This window comes from Seriola dumerili, unplaced genomic scaffold, assembly GCF_002260705.1.
Source record: "Seriola dumerili isolate Sdu_G_001 unplaced genomic scaffold, Sdu_1.0 BDQW01000301.1, whole genome shotgun sequence".
Taxonomy (NCBI): domain Eukaryota; kingdom Metazoa; phylum Chordata; class Actinopteri; order Carangiformes; family Carangidae; genus Seriola; species Seriola dumerili.
In genome coordinates this window covers 2,761,252-2,776,659 of record NW_019174556.1, presented here as the reverse complement: position 1 = coordinate 2,776,659, position 15,408 = coordinate 2,761,252, and the positions used below count along the sequence as shown (strand labels likewise).

Sequence of the window (15,408 nt, the reverse complement as noted above, 5' to 3'; positions counted from 1 at the left end):
AAATGAGACCACACAGCTGTCAGTCATCGCATACATCTCATGATGATTCGTCCTTATGTCCTCATCCTGTCTCACTTCTATGTTCTATGTTAATTTTATAAATCACTGTCATAATAACTAATGGCCAATAAATGATTGAAGTCACTTGTTGATGCTGTTGAATTTTTATTCCAATATATTATCACAATACACATTTGATTTTACATCATCTAGAGCTCATAATATGTCCGTCAAAGTGTGCTTGTGCAAAACACCCAGTGTCATGGGTGTGGCTCCTCTGATGGCAGTTGTTGTTTTTGTGTCACAGACTGGTACAAATATGTATAAATTTATATTTACAGTACGTTGGTTACAACATGGGGATTCTGGTGTCTGAATATGAAAAAACATCCTACCACTTACACCATGGCAGAACTTCTTTTTATATAAAGCTTGTGACATAAAGAAAAAAAAAACCAAACTCCTCTATATAATCTTAAATCTCAATCTCAAATTTACATAATGTTATTAGGAAATGCCATTAGTCTTGGCATTAAACTGAAAAACAGGAAGAAAATTTGTCTTAATTGGAACTGCATGACAGTGTGTAATTAGTATAAAGCTCTAGACCAGACTTCAGAGGATGTTTACCTGGTCTGCCCAGTCAGCAGCAGGAAAACCTTTTCCCAGACAGCCTCAGTAAGTGACAACATACCCAGACAACCACAGCGGGAATGAATGTAATGGCTCCAAACAACATAAGAAAATGTGCTGATGAAATATGACAGATACAGTGACTGTTGCTGCCCATCAGTAACAGCAGAGGATTTTACAAATTAAAAGACGTCTGGTGTCGTGCTAATCGGGGGTTGAGTTGGTTGTATGATATAAGTTGTTATTTTAGGGCTGGGGCAAGTGAAAATTCAGCTTGAGACAAACAAAACTCATAAATTACAGCTGGGCTTCAACCTTTAACTTAAATTTCCCTTCAATTACAGCAGCAGGAAACACGGCATTTACAAGTCCACACATAAATCAAATCACAAATTGACATTCTCACATTGCTGTCTTCCTGAAGTCACAAACAGTGTGCCGCTTGCCGGGTAAAATGTTTCATCGAATTTAAGTGTGCACACGTGAACAAAAGCTCTTGATGATGATGATGATGTCAGTTGTTTGCTTCTTGTGACCCCAACCCGCAACATTTAGATGGCTCTTACTGGTTTTTTCAATTCAGTGGTTTCCAGAAACCTCCAGGAACCTCCAGAAACCTCCACAAACCTCCACAAACCTCCACAAACCCACCTCAAGACACTGAATCACTCTGTTATTGTTCGTGGTCACTTAGCTGCATGGAGGACAATGTGAGGCGGCTGAGCGGGGGTTTGAGGAGTCTTTTGAAAATAGACAGCTCACAGCGTTACATTTCTTTGCATATTTCGTATTGAAGCAAAAAGAAGATGTCGTATCACAAGTTGCCATGACACACGGGTGACAAATACAGTTTGTCAACAAGTCAGTGATCTCCTCTCTAATTGGCTCATAATAATCTCTGGGACTGATAAAAGGTCTTCAACAATCAGAGAGCAGTAGTATAGTCCTCCTTGGCACATATAACGTTTGAAGGAAGAACAAAAAATATAAGGTATGGTGTGATTGAGATTTTTTTAAATAATAAAAATGCAGAAATAGAAATGTTCTTACTAACATACGATATATATTGATTTTATAAGTAAAATGTATCTATTCTGATTTTAGGTTTTAGGCTGAAAAATGAAGCTTCTCCTCACAACATTTGTAGTCACCATCTGCTATGTGAGTATCTATCTATCTATCTATCTATCTATCTATCTATCTATCTATCTATCTATCTATCTATCTATGATACAAAGCAGTGCATTTAACATCTTGTCTTTTTGCTTACTGCAGGTCAGCGCAGGCAAGGTAAGGAACACTTAGACTACTAATTCCTACGTGAGTAGCACAATAATACAAATTAGATCATGGTTAATAACAAACACTCTTTCTCCCTCCATGCAGAGACAGAGGATGATGGCAGCCATGAACGCAGGAATGATGCCTGGTATGAACGGAGTTAACCCGGGGATGATGGCTGGAGGCCTGAACCCACCCATGGTAGCTGGTGGTGGGGCAGGCTTCATTGGGCAGCCGCAGTTTGCACAGGTCAGTCCACCAGGTCGTCATTTTGATGACCTCAGTTCAATGTTACAGTCAAAGAAAATTACTTACACGGCATGTTACTGTGACAGCCGTATGTTTAAAATAGATGAGGATGGGTTTAGATTTCATGTTAGCTCCACAATATGTCACCATGCTTATAGTAATTACAGTAACCAGGGTTATAATAATAAATTCAAAGTTAAAATAAAACCATGGCATTATGAGAGAAGATGTAAATGTTTCCATCACTGTAAATCCAACCACAAGATGGTGCTCTCCTGTTGACTGACTTGTTAGTCCCTGATAGAAAATATTTCATAACTTGGCATCCCATTCACTAAACTGTTTGAATTCAGATGGCTGTTTCTGTGAGTCAGATTTTGCCAGACAGGATTTATTCTTTACTATCTATAAAAATTATTTGCAAAATATTCTGATCTGATATAAACCTGATATGAAGATTCACATTTCTACTCTCCCTCTCAAAGTTTGTCCCTGGAGTTCCTGCTTTTGCTGTACCAGGCCCCGTCCCCAATGTGTACCCTGTCCCTGCAGTCAATGCGGTGAGTGACGCACAGCACACAGCAGTACTCGTGTGATTTTGCTTCATGTTTTAGAGTACCAGACAAAAAACATTTATGTCTATCTCACCTACAATCAGCTTCCTTTCATGGGACTCCCTCAAATGGCACCAATGAATCCTCCTCAGTCGCCTCTGATGGTAACCAACCATCTTTATATTACAGTTTAAATGATGGTATGTAGAAGTTGAACAAATCACTAGAATCACTAAATCCTGCTGCCTTGCTGTCTTTCTTTAGGGGCTTGCAGGTGGTGCCGTGCCACAGCAGCTTCCCCTTCAGCCCGATCCACTCAGAAGATTCAGGGTGAGAAACAAGATTTACATCTGGTGTATGTGATATGAATGAAAAACTGCACTGGCTAATTGTTGTTCTTTGAATTTCCAGCGTCAGATTATGAAGCAGGACAACAGCATGAAGACCACTGTGGATACTCAGGTACAATTGTGTAATTTAAAGGCAAAGAAGCAGATTAAAGTGAATGGGATCATCGAGTTGTGCCTGCTATGACGTCTTATTGTGAAAGACAAATTCTCTTCAAGGTTTCACCAACTGTCCGCTCTTTATTTTCTCAGATTCCAGCTCCTACCGACACAGTGACAACAACTGCATGTGATGAAGATCGTCATCAGAATAATTAAGACAACATTGAAATACACAAAATGACAATAAAATCTGTCTTGTATGATTTTGTCACAAATCACCAATCACCATGGAAGCTGTGTGTATTATGTTTTATTTTGAAATCAGTGGTAGAATCTCAGTAAAAAAACAACAACAAAATAACATGATGGTTGATTGTACATGTTTACCTTATAAAAATAAAGTCTGCTTAAAATGAAAGCTGTTTCATAGATGCCTCTGATTTTGCACCAGCATATTACACAAACTTTATCAATAAACTATAGTTTGAGAGCAATTTATACGTCTCTGCTGCCATCTAAAGGATAATGAGTATAAAAACAAATGTACAGTAAAATAACATGAATCCACAACTCAAATGTCTCACAGAGGTTGGCTGGATAATTGTGCTGCATAAAACCTGAAACGGGGCTTAAATAAAGAAAAGGCTTTTCTGGGTTTCACTTTCTGCAGTTGAGGTTAACTCAATAATAATAATAAAATTGTGGACTTAAAGTAAAAAGAAAAATCTGAAATATCTGTCAGACACATGTGCTTTTCAAGGAAGAAATTTTTCATGACAGATTAGGAATAGCACAGATGTGATTCACAAAGTTAATAAAGGCTGAATTCCATACAGCTGCTTCAGTTTCAGGGTCCTGGTGCTGTGCATGCTGGCTCACTGTCACCCTGTCGTGGCTCACTGGGACACGTCAATAGAACAGAGAAAATGTAAATGTGATGATTAACACCTCCACTTTTCCCATCTGCTGTGAAAAAGGCCTATCGGTCACATTTCAGACCTGAAAGCAAGTGCAAGTTTGAGTTAAATTGTCATTTCAACCATAAAAACAGTTTACAACTGAGCACAAAAAACATAAAATCATCTAAAGTGCATCAAAAATAGATTGCAACAGAACGTAAGACTTTGTGTTCAAATGTTGTGCTTTCTGACATAGTCTGTGGCTTTTTAACCGAAGCGCAAGGAATCCAAATTCTCTAGACAGACAGACTCACAAAAACATGCTTTTCCATTTTTTTCCCTGTGTATCCTCAACATAAATCCCAACACAGTCAAACATTAATACCCATGATTTTCCAGCGAGACGGCAACATCAGTCTGAACATGATGAACAACTCTGTGTACAAATGTGTGATCACTGCTCATCTGTAATCACGCACTGAAGCACCACACTTTAACATGTGCACATAAACTCAGTGAAGGCTCAAACCGTTACTGAAGAGCTGGTGCTTTTCTAAACGCTGCATGTGAAAAGTGCAAACCGTTTCAGAGACTTGTTTGAGTAACAACTTGACACAGACCATGTCATGGCGTTTAGAGACATGACTTACACCTAATAACATACTTACCTGTCCCGTGTTATGAGTGTCTGAGTCTGATGCCATGAGAAATGTCTACCACACTGACCACACATTGTCTGGACAGGTTGGCGGTGGACTAAAACAGCTCATATGGAGAGAATTTAAAAGGGATATGGACAAGGTGAGGAGGCAAGAGCACAGAAAGGGAAAGCAGAACCAGAGAAACGGTAAGGCGAGCTGGTAGCACTCACTTTAAAACTTTTCCGTGTCTTGCTAAAATGTATGGTAGTTTTTTTAAAAATTTTTTATAAGGCTTGACAGAGTATTCATGTAGGTTTTAAAAACATGCCTCATGTTTTTGCACACTGTAGGACATCATGGAGCTACAAAGTGCACTTCTGTTGGTCTGTCTATTGAGGACAAGCTTTGCTCTGCCAGTGAGTTACATCTTTATGTTGCTGTATTATATATTGCTCACACTGCAGCGTCTAAAATGACATAAAATGTTCATGTTTCTTTTACAGGTGCAGATTGGAATTATTGCAAGCAATAGCAATGAGGTAAAATAGTTGTTAAAGAATTTATGTCTGTTGGATGCCGGGTAAAATTTTCTCTCATTTGAGAACAACATTAGCCGATCTAATTCAACCCTCTGTGTGTGTTCAGATCCTGAGACTGAATGGACTAACTCTTGCAGCTCTCGGACAAACACAGGTAAAGACAGGGCCCATAAGTACATGTGCTACTCTGATGCTACCACTACTCTTGACTGTCCTCCTTATACAAATAAAAATAAAATGCACATTTTTGCTTTGGAAAAATAATATGTAAGCTGAAACAAATCTCCTTCGCCTCCAGGCGTCTTTAATATTACCCCAGTATGTGCTTCAGCAGCAGCAGCCTGAGGTGCTGTTCACTCCACAGGTGGTGAACTTGAACCCCCAGATGGCGGGTCCTTTTGGTCCCCAGGGGCCTCAGCTGTTGCTTCCCACCCAAGGCAACCAGGTAACACCCATGCTTGTCCCCAACGGCCAGCAAGAGCAGCTCGGGCCTCCACAGGACCCCAACGCTCCTAATGTCCCTCAGCAGGCACAAAACCCAATGCAGGTACAACAAAGTGTCTTTCATGGTTGCTACAGTTGCTACTCCTCACAGTCAAAAATTAATTGTTATTTTATATCTCCTTTAGATGTTTCCACAGTTTCAGTACCCTGCTTATGGATTTCCTCAGTTTCCTAGACATCAGGTATGAAGTCAAACATACTGACTTGTTTGCAAATGTCAGTATCTTCATTTAGATGCTCGCTTCAGATTGAAATTGATTTGATTAATTGATCATCCACAGGGCTTCCCGTACTTTGTGCCCTCTTACGGCTATCCCCAGCAGAGGAACACTGTGGTGCTGCAGCCCAACAAGGGCCAGCAGAACCTGGAGAGAACCACACAGAGACCACAGCTCCCTCTGCAGGTCAGACATGCAAAATAGCATGAAGTCAAGAAAAGAGGAAGATCTTGGCCTCTCTGTTCAAATTAATCAAAAACAACTGAAGACATTACTCTGCTCTGAACATTTCAGAAGGGATTCTTAAAGACACTTGTTGAATGAAAATTTGCTTGCCTGCAGAGAGTGTTCAGTGAAGAAGAAGAGAAAAAAGTAAAATGAATTAAATCATCAAAAAATATTCTGTCTAGCACCTGATTTACTTTGGCACTTTGAATTCAGTCTTAGAACTTATGCAGATGATGATGTCAAAGACAAGACTTACTGATAACAACAAAGCTGCAGAGCTTGAGTCACGACTGTGTGGATGTGGTGACTGTGATGCAATGACAGCTGTCTGCCATGCAGACCGCAAGCTGGCGGTCTGGCTTAGCGTCGGGCTGCTGAAATCATGCCATCCCAGTCTGTCCACATGTAGCTTATACATGTATGTTTCATTTCTCGCTATGACTGATATCATTTTATTTGTTCAGGAAGGTGTACACGTCCATATACTTAGTACTCATTTTTTTTGTAATGTAATTTTCATGCATGTCATCCCATTTCAGCAGGCTTCCCAGCCCAAGGTGCAGACAGAACAAGTGAGCACACTACATAACCTCTTCATTTTTATAATTTCACAATTACACTGAGGAAAGAGACAAGTCAGCGCCAGTTTAAGTCTAAGTGCTCTGTTTTCATAACTTTCTTCCTCAGACATGGCCACTGGGGACACAGAAGGAGTCTACTACAATTCCTCCTGATCCTCGTGGTGACACTTCAGGCCCTGGGATTGACGAGGTGCTATTTCATACAATGACACTCAACATTTAAAGTTTTTATGCATTCATACTTTTTTATGCGCACAGGAAAAACCTTGGTTACTGTTACACATCGCTCTCATCAACTGCGAAGCATTTGACTTTGAATAATTAAACAACTGCTTTTCTGGATGTTTCTCCAGGGTCACTCCAACTTCCCCTTCCTGTTTGAGCCTTAGATGTCACCTGGGAAATAACAACAACGTGATCAGGCAAAAATTCATTTCCGTGTGTTTGGCTGTAGTCACTGCGAGCTCATTCTTCTGCAACATACGCCGGAGTATGTTGGTCTTCTAAATGGAGTTTATTTGTACTCAGTTATTTGTATAATGAACTGAAATTGTTTTGCTTGTTTCAGGAATATGCTCCTCTCTTGTCAAATAAAGATCTTTGTCAAAGGTAATTGTTTCAGACTTTTATTGTAGTACACAGAGATTTTAGTTTTAACAGGAGGAAGACGGAATTACATAAAAGATTTCCCAGAGTATACTACATCATCTCCTCTAAGACTCGATCAAGTCGGAGAATCAAACTTGGAGCCGTTGGTTCCTCCTGAGTAAAGTGGGAGACAAAAAAAGTAAGAATTAGTCATCAAATTGATATTCAGGTAATTAGACTTAATTAGTACTTTTTTTAATGCCTTCACCTTTTACCAGCCGGCTTCCTCTGGATCATCTTCTTCTCCAACAAGCTCACCGAGACTCATCTTGAAAATAACAAAAATTCAAATGAACCACACAAACCTAACGCCATGTTACAGAAATATCTGTGAATGTGCTAACAAAATATTTTACTATACTAACAACACATAGGACTGATACATGGTGCCATATGTGAACAAACTGTCTGTACTTACAGGTTTCAAAACCCCATACTCCACGGAGACTTTGTTCTTCAAAAAGAAAGAGAAATTATGATAATTGAAGATAATAACAATAATAATAATAATAATAATAATAAAACATTTGTTTATACACATTCATTTTGTAATGGGCAAAAAGATTACCGGCTCTGTGGTGTTGTAGATGAGCTTCACATATTGCTGAAATTGAGATGAAGAGATACAAATATCATAATGTAGTTGTCCTAAAGATCAAACAATGTTAAATTGAAGCCCAATCAATCCAGCCAGATAATAATAAGGATGATAATAAAGTTATTTTATGCATATTTGACAGCCATTATACCACATTCTCTGGAGGTCCGTGTCTTCCTCCCTGCAAAGCAAATAACAGTAAAAATTTAACTCGCTGAGTGTCTGAGTTTTGATACTGTAACCACTGCTACAATGATGAAATGACTTCTTATACCCTGTGATGGTGAGGTCCTCTTCCCTGCTGTGGATGAACTGTCAGTCATTAGTACTGATGACAATTATTTTCATGGCAATAATTGTGTTCAAGGTGTAAGTGTGTATTCAAATTGCTTCTTCAGTCACCTACCTTTGGCATCAGAAATAGGTTCTCCCCCTGTGAAACGTTCACAGTGAGCGTTCAGTTGAACAGTAAACTCTGATGTACTTTACAAAATCAAATTGGACAGTTACTCAAAAAGTTAGACCAAGTAACTAAATCATATTGTTTACCTCCTTTAAGGATACGCCGGTGATGTTCTAGGGATGAAAGCCACAAATGTGTTGAAAAAAAATTCAGTAGTGCCACTGATCTGTCATGTCAAACATACAGTTTACTGTATAATAACTACTGTTATAATGTCTCACCTGAAATGCCACGTTGTCAACCTGAAAAGGAAGTATAAGAAAATCTGCGTTTTGGACAACTGTTCAGTTAAAAGTATGAATGTATGAAAATCATGAAATCACATTGAGGGACGACAGTGGGCCTACCTTGAATGTAGGGGAAAAAACCGTATCGTCCTAAAACAAGAAAGATGTATTTGTACATCATATTTTATTGTTACACAGAACCAATTATAACGATAAGTAAGGCTTGTAAGGCAGAAGCAATCAGTGCTTCACAATACAGTAAAAGACGAAAGCAACAGGCAGAAAATAGCAACACGACACAAGAGTAAGAAGTGAAATTGAAATTAAAAGGTATAAAAACCAGTTTAAAGATGTGAGCCTAAAGCTGCTTTTAACGTGTTGTCAGGGTTCAGTGGGTCCCCTCTTAAAGAGATGCCACCAAACAGAGATTTTCTGCACTCTTTAGAGGGTTCAGGATATAACTAGTAATAAGACTAACTTTTGTCTCACTTTTTTCATTTCAGCACAGCTGTCGCGTCACTGTGGGCTTACCGTTGCACCAGGGTTCCTCATGTTGGGCAACTTGCCTCTCGGAGGTCCTCTGGGTCTTCCAAAATGCCTGCCTGGCTCAAGCCCGAAACCAGGAGCCTGGTTGAAGCACACATAAAGTGCTGTGTACACTAAATGACTGTCCAATGAATTCTCAGGTGATACACAGTATGGTGAGTTGCTGCAGGTCTTTGCTAACCTTTACTGTGTATTTGAAATGTTAAAACAACATATTGACATTTTGTGAAACATGCTGATTGGTTTTCTTGTTGAGAAAACACAGATAATCTCCAAAGAGATCCCAGTGTCACAACATCATCATTCCACACATTGCAGAAGCCACCGGTTAGCATTAGCATAAGGAGGCAAGTAAGCAAACTTTATCTCGCATCTCACAGCCCACCAACACTTCTAAGGCTCACTAAGAATTTGTTAGGCCTATATCTTTTTTGTTTAATTCTAACACAACAGAGATATGTACGACTTACAAATTGTGATTTGACAGTCAGTTAGATGGTGCAACTACTGACTGAGGAACGGCAGTTTTTCCATCTGCCTGGTATGTTGGCTGCCTGGTAACCCTGGTAAAGTGTCTGGGAGGTCACTGCACACGACTGTTGCTTACAACAACATGGCTATTGCAATAACCAAACTGAATAACAAATAGGAACTGGTTGTAAATACCTCTCTTTTGCCCCAAGTAGGAAGGTGAGGGAGTATCGCCATCTGGCCGTTGGTCCAATCAGTCAACTTCATGGGTCCCTGTGGATTTCCATTCCCTGGTCTTGTAGGGGGTCTGTTTTTGAGCCAAGGGGGCATCTCATCTGGCTACCCCAAAAAAGAAAAGACACTTGAATTAATGAATGACTGAGGCTGGAATCAATTAACTAATTACTGTAAGACTTGAAACACATACCCATACTGGATGTCCAGAGTCCCCTTCTGGCCAGTCTCCACTTGACCTTCCATCTCCACCCTCTGGGGCTTGTGTCACTGACTGCGCCCCGTCACCACGCTAAACAAAAGGATAATTAAATGACAAATACTTAACACGCAGATCGTAGATGCAGCTCTGGACCTGTGTGTGAAATCATGCCATTACCTTAGAGTCTGCATCCTGTTTGGGTCCACCTGCAGGCGGAAACTTCTCATCCTCCCATGGTCTCCAGGAATCTGGCTGAAAAACAAAATTAAACAAAACTCAAACAAAATTAAAAATGACCACTTAAAAAATATAAAGCAGAAGTTTTCCTTTATAATTTTGTAAAAGTTACGCCAAATTAATATACATCATCAAAAGTAATACTCACATGAGCAGCTACTGCTGACAGAATTAAAGCGGCGATACACAAAAGCTGCATTGCTTCTGAAGAACCTGCAAAAAGAAAACAAATATATATATTGAAAGTTTAAATGGAAACCTTATAATGAGTTAAATTATTCCCTACATGTCACTAGTCATTTAGTATACAGCATCTACTCTATGTACCCGCTCACCTGCGCTGTCCAAGTACATGTGTGGCCTATCAGGCATTGACACTTATATCAGACATCAGATATTGAGACACACCACATGTTTCTCAAAACAAAACATCTGACTCATGTTTAGTTATTTGCAAAACAGGAATGACTTCACGCATTGTTTTCTGATGTCTTCATAATTGAATTTGGTCCCTTTTTCTTAGTAACAGTACATGGAGACAACATTGTGACTGGTAGCAGTGATTAATAATGATATAAAAACTGAACACTGAACATTTCGTTTCATCATTATTTAAATTTATTGTATTTACTTATGTGAGTGACTTAAACCAGAGTAGCCTCCGATTTCCTAAAAAGAGGAAGCAGACAGGAATGCATGCTTCACTGGGTGTTACCTGTTACCAGCCTAAGCCACTAAGTCACTTGATTTGTAATCATAAGACCCAGGCATTATTTATGTTTGACATCTGTTCACCAATTTGCCAATACTGAAGGGTGGAGAATACAGAGACTAAACCTTTACAACTGTAGTAATATGTTTTCTGACTACACTAAAACTAAACTAATCCAGTAAAGTGTATTATTTCTGATATGAGTTATTGAGTTAATATGGGCGAGGTATAGTTTCAGGCTCTGATCAGTAGTCACACCTTGAAATGTGGAGGTGGATTAGCTTTCCTAATAATTGCAGTTTCCCAAGAATGTGCTGTTAATGTAAATGACACGACATCCACTCCTGGACGTGTATATAAGGAAAACTCAGCATTCAGAACACTACAACAACTTCCTCGACCATCTGCGAGACAGTCTGCTAAAGTTGAGAAGACTTGGTAATTATATTACTATTCATTTATTTCATTACAAATATTTATAATATTGTGAATTCTCTGTGCGATCTTGGTGGAATGGTGTTTTACTGATTATTTGGACAAAATTTTTAAAAATCTTTTAATTCTTAATGTATTCATCGTTTTCAACAGGTGTGATCACTGAAACCATGCTGAAGGTAGCACTTGTGCTTGGATGCCTCCTGAGCCTCATTCTGGCCAATCCTGTACGTGAAACATTCCTATATTCAATATCAAATATTTTCATATTTTCACAGTATATCTATTATTGTAATAGTATAATAGATAATAGAGTCAATATTAAACTTTTGGATGTTTTACAGGTGGACATGGTACACCAACGACTTGCTCGCTCAAACTCTGACTCAGAGTCTGGCTCTAGCTCCAGTGAGGTGAGTGTCTCCTCCAGAATTAAACATTCAACACACCTGACTGCCTGTTACTGTAAAATCCTCTGCTGTATAACTGACGATGAATGTTTCTGATTTTCTTGAAGCATTCCGTATCCATGTCTTCACAACAATGGCTCCAGCTCCTTCTTACCCTCATCCAGCAACGACAACCAGTTACTGCTCCACCAGCAGCAACTACTACAGCTGCACCTACAACAACTACAACAGCCTCTACTACAGCTGCACCTGCTACCACAGCATAATAAAATCAGCAATTTAACCAGAGATCAATAAGTGAAAGAAATGTTGACATCTATGCTATTTTGTGTCAGTTGTTTTTAGTGATGTTGTGTTAACCAGAGTGTTTCCACACTCATCATTCCAGTTCAAGTAAACATGTGGATTAAAATCACTTTACTCTCTGTATTATTTGCTGAATAAAATGATAAATGGAAAAAATGTGGACTGAATATGTTTTTTGTCTTAAAACCCAATTTTTGATACAAATAATTAATTGCTTTATAGCACAGTATAACGTGGTTGTAAACAGTCATATTTTATATTAGTACAAATGTGTTTTACTATATTGTCGTTCACTATCTGTTTATGCCTGAGCCTCAACTTATGGGCTCCCACAATAGGAGTTAATAAATACATTAGATATAGATATAGATCATTTGTTAATTTTTTATGTATACTAATTATAAATGCTGAAAAGAGATACTTAATGTTAGGTTTTGACAAAAAAAATGTATCAAAGCAATGATTAGATGGATCTCTGAGTGCATTATAACAAAGCAGCATAAAACAGAACACATGAATCACATCCAGTTTCAACACTTAATACCTCTGAGTCTGCGTCTGTCTGGCTCTGTGGTCGGCGTGAGCCACCACATGCATGGTTTCATCACATTTCACACCAATAATAGAGAAATAAAAACGCAGCCCACTTTGACAGCTGATTGGGTGACTGAGGGGTAAAGGTATCTTTAAAAAGTGCACCTGGACAGATCGAGAACCACTACAAAGTTCTGCATTAGACACAACACATGGTTAATAATCATTTAATCTTAACATTCTTTATTCAAGGTAAGACTTCTTTTCCGAGGGGTATGTTCACTCTTTGAAATAAGGCACGCTGTGCAATCATCAGCTGATCTTGACTCCTTCTTTTGCTCTACAAAGGACTGAAGCTTCTCTCAGCTATGAAACTGCTGGTTTTGATGTTGTGCTTCGTGGTGTTGTGCTCCTCCGTCCCTGTAAGTATTTCAAACCAACAATAACAATCTTCAGATCGGACTGTGAGTCTAGTCTAATTGCTGTAGTGGTGTTGTGGTATTTTTTTCAGTGCTTAATGGAGGTAATTTGATGTGAAATAATTTGTGTTTAAAGATCTCTGAGGAGAAGAAACGAGTCAAACGCTCAGATGATAGTGATGAGGTCAGTATCTGGATGCATGCTGTAACCCAATAATGACTAAATAATCGCATCTAAAGTACGCTAATTCTTCAGCTTCTGTTTCCATCACTTTGTTTTTCAGATGAACCAGAACTACATACAATTTCGGTTTCAGCCATATCCTGTGCCTATTCCAGTGCCATTCCCACGGCCTTTTGTTTTCCCTTTTGTCATCCCACCTGTCCCTTCACCTGTCATCTCTCCACCAGTCTTTCCTCCAATCGGAAAATGAGCACCTGGCTGACTGGGGAAAACCTGATTTTAGGCCACACTGAGTGTAAACACTGTCCAGCTGAAATGTAATAAATGATCGATAAAGCATTGTGTGGATAAGTGACCGACTTCTATGAGTTTTGTTTTTCACTTGGCAGTCTTCAGAAGATTTTTTTCATCGATACACAGCGTGACTGTGAAGACAACCTTTTCACTCGTCCCAGCTGTTGGGACGAGGGGAGGAGCTGAGAAACAAAATGTCAGCATATCAATCATGAGTTTACAGTTGTTGACGAACTAAAACTACTAGATAGTTAAACCAAGATTCCAACTTTTACAACTAGATTTCAGATTTGAAGGGCCCAAACCTTTCTAGTTTCTACTATTTTATTGGTCATTTAAATGAACCAGTACTTACACTTTACCTGATTTTTGCGCCTGAGTTTTGACACAGCAACACATACTGTTAAAACCAACTAATAACTAGTAACCGTAAAGCCAGATAGAAAAAAAAACAACTAATTCAGTGTATAACTGCATGTTTCAACAATACTCACCAAGCACCAAGATAAAGATCACATAATAAATTACATCCAAACAAAGATGACAATTAAAGACAGGCAATAAGGTTTTGTTTTGTTTTGCGTCACATGAAGTCACCATATCTACTATCCTTGGCTGGTCAGAGGTTTTTAAAGGTTCTATTTTGTTGAATAGTTGGAACCGAAAATAACTATTTCCCTGTATGAGTGCATCCTCACAAAGCCTTTCTCTCCCAACTCCTCTAAGCATCCCTGCTCTCATGTTAAGTAGCATAAACAGCATAAAGACCATTATACAGTATATGTATGTATATGTCAGGACTCTCACATTACATAAACTAGATTGAGGGCAACTGTGGGAGGCGAGGCTGACTTAAGGCAGGGGCTGACTAAAGTTATTAGGTCATAAAAAGACTGACTGAGATTACCCCCCCCCCGTGCGGAAATGTGCGTGGAATCCTGGGCACGCATGGTTTCATACAAGTGAATTTTTTGGTTAGGCGACATCTAGTGGTCTTAGTAATTATAACAGGAGCAAAGGGAAAAGTGTGGTGACGTAGTATAAAGAGCAACAAAGTTTTAGGGGGAGGATTGGGTGGATGGATGGATGGATGGCTCAACCAAACATAGAAATATGACACAGGAGATCAGTGATTGATTCCCATGTGAAACCAGTAGTTTATATTATTCCTATTATCCATGACCGTTTATTGTTTTTATTGTAACCATAACAACAAAGATCATCTGATGTTGAGGAAGTACTTATTTTAACCCAAATCATGATCTTTTCCTAACCCTAACCAAGTAGTTTCTGTGCCTAAACCTAACCAAGCCATGACCGTTATTATAGGAACCACGGCAGTGTTGGGTATACTGCTCTCGTTACAGAGAGAGTGTCAACCCCATCTCCCCACCCCTCACCCTCAAAGGATAATATGATAAATTTCTCCTTAGCTAAAAAAAAACATTTTTTTCTTAAAAATGTGCAGGCTGTATGTTTATGAATTCTACAGGATAGATTGAAATGGTTGTTTATGTAGATATTTCAAATTGTGCATTGTCATGTCAATAATCTAGGCTATCAATCATATTTATGAATTATAAAATAAATAACTATCTTCACCTCCAGCCCTAAATCTAAGTGAATGGATAGAAAATTAGCATGATCAGTCGTTATGTAATACAATCCTTATCCTTATTGCCTCCTTACCTACATTAGTTATAGTGTAAAAT

General features: G+C 38.8%; 2 protein-coding genes across 2 annotated transcripts; one reads left to right on the top strand and one right to left on the bottom strand.

Annotated features, from left to right (window-relative positions):
- Positions 1-5,062: 5,062 nt before the first annotated feature.
- LOC111231400 (gamma-gliadin-like) lies at positions 5,063-7,165 on the top strand. The gene is made up of 9 exons (XM_022758476.1): positions 5,063-5,122; positions 5,210-5,245; positions 5,352-5,399; positions 5,544-5,792; positions 5,875-5,931; positions 6,031-6,153; positions 6,735-6,767; positions 6,904-6,966; positions 7,130-7,165. Exons 1-9 carry the CDS (start codon positions 5,063-5,065, stop codon positions 7,163-7,165), a joined length of 705 nt encoding a protein of 234 aa, XP_022614197.1.
- Positions 7,166-7,507: 342 nt separating this feature from the next.
- Positions 7,508-10,613, bottom strand: LOC111231489. The gene is made up of 14 exons (XM_022758596.1): positions 10,551-10,613; positions 10,343-10,417; positions 10,157-10,255; positions 9,925-10,068; positions 9,244-9,339; positions 8,833-8,862; positions 8,707-8,727; positions 8,572-8,598; positions 8,429-8,455; positions 8,174-8,203; positions 7,993-8,028; positions 7,843-7,878; positions 7,633-7,692; positions 7,508-7,538 (listed from the first exon to the last, which is right to left on the bottom strand). The coding sequence occupies exons 1-13, from the start codon at positions 10,599-10,601 to the stop codon at positions 7,636-7,638; spliced, it is 729 nt and encodes a 242-aa protein (XP_022614317.1). The 5' UTR covers positions 10,602-10,613; the 3' UTR covers positions 7,508-7,538; positions 7,633-7,635.
- Positions 10,614-15,408: the final 4,795 nt, after the last annotated feature.

Coding starts and splice junctions, on each gene's coding strand:
- LOC111231400 (XM_022758476.1), top strand. CDS start 5,063: ATGGAGCTACAAAGTGCACTTCTGTTGGTCTGTCTATTGAGGACAAGC. Junction 5,400..5,543: donor CAGCTCTCGGACAAACACAG/GTAAAGACAGGG, acceptor CTTCGCCTCCAG/GCGTCTTTAATATTACCCCA. Junction 6,154..6,734: donor GACCACAGCTCCCTCTGCAG/GTCAGACATGCA, acceptor ATCCCATTTCAG/CAGGCTTCCCAGCCCAAGGT.
- LOC111231489 (XM_022758596.1), bottom strand. CDS start 10,601: ATGCAGCTTTTGTGTATCGCCGCTTTAATTCTGTCAGCAGTAGCTGCT. Junction 8,599..8,706: donor TTGACAACGTGGCATTTCAG/GTGAGACATTAT, acceptor TTTCATCCCTAG/AACATCACCGGCGTATCCTT. Junction 8,456..8,571: donor CCGGCGTATCCTTAAAGGAG/GTAAACAATATG, acceptor AACGTTTCACAG/GGGGAGAACCTATTTCTGAT.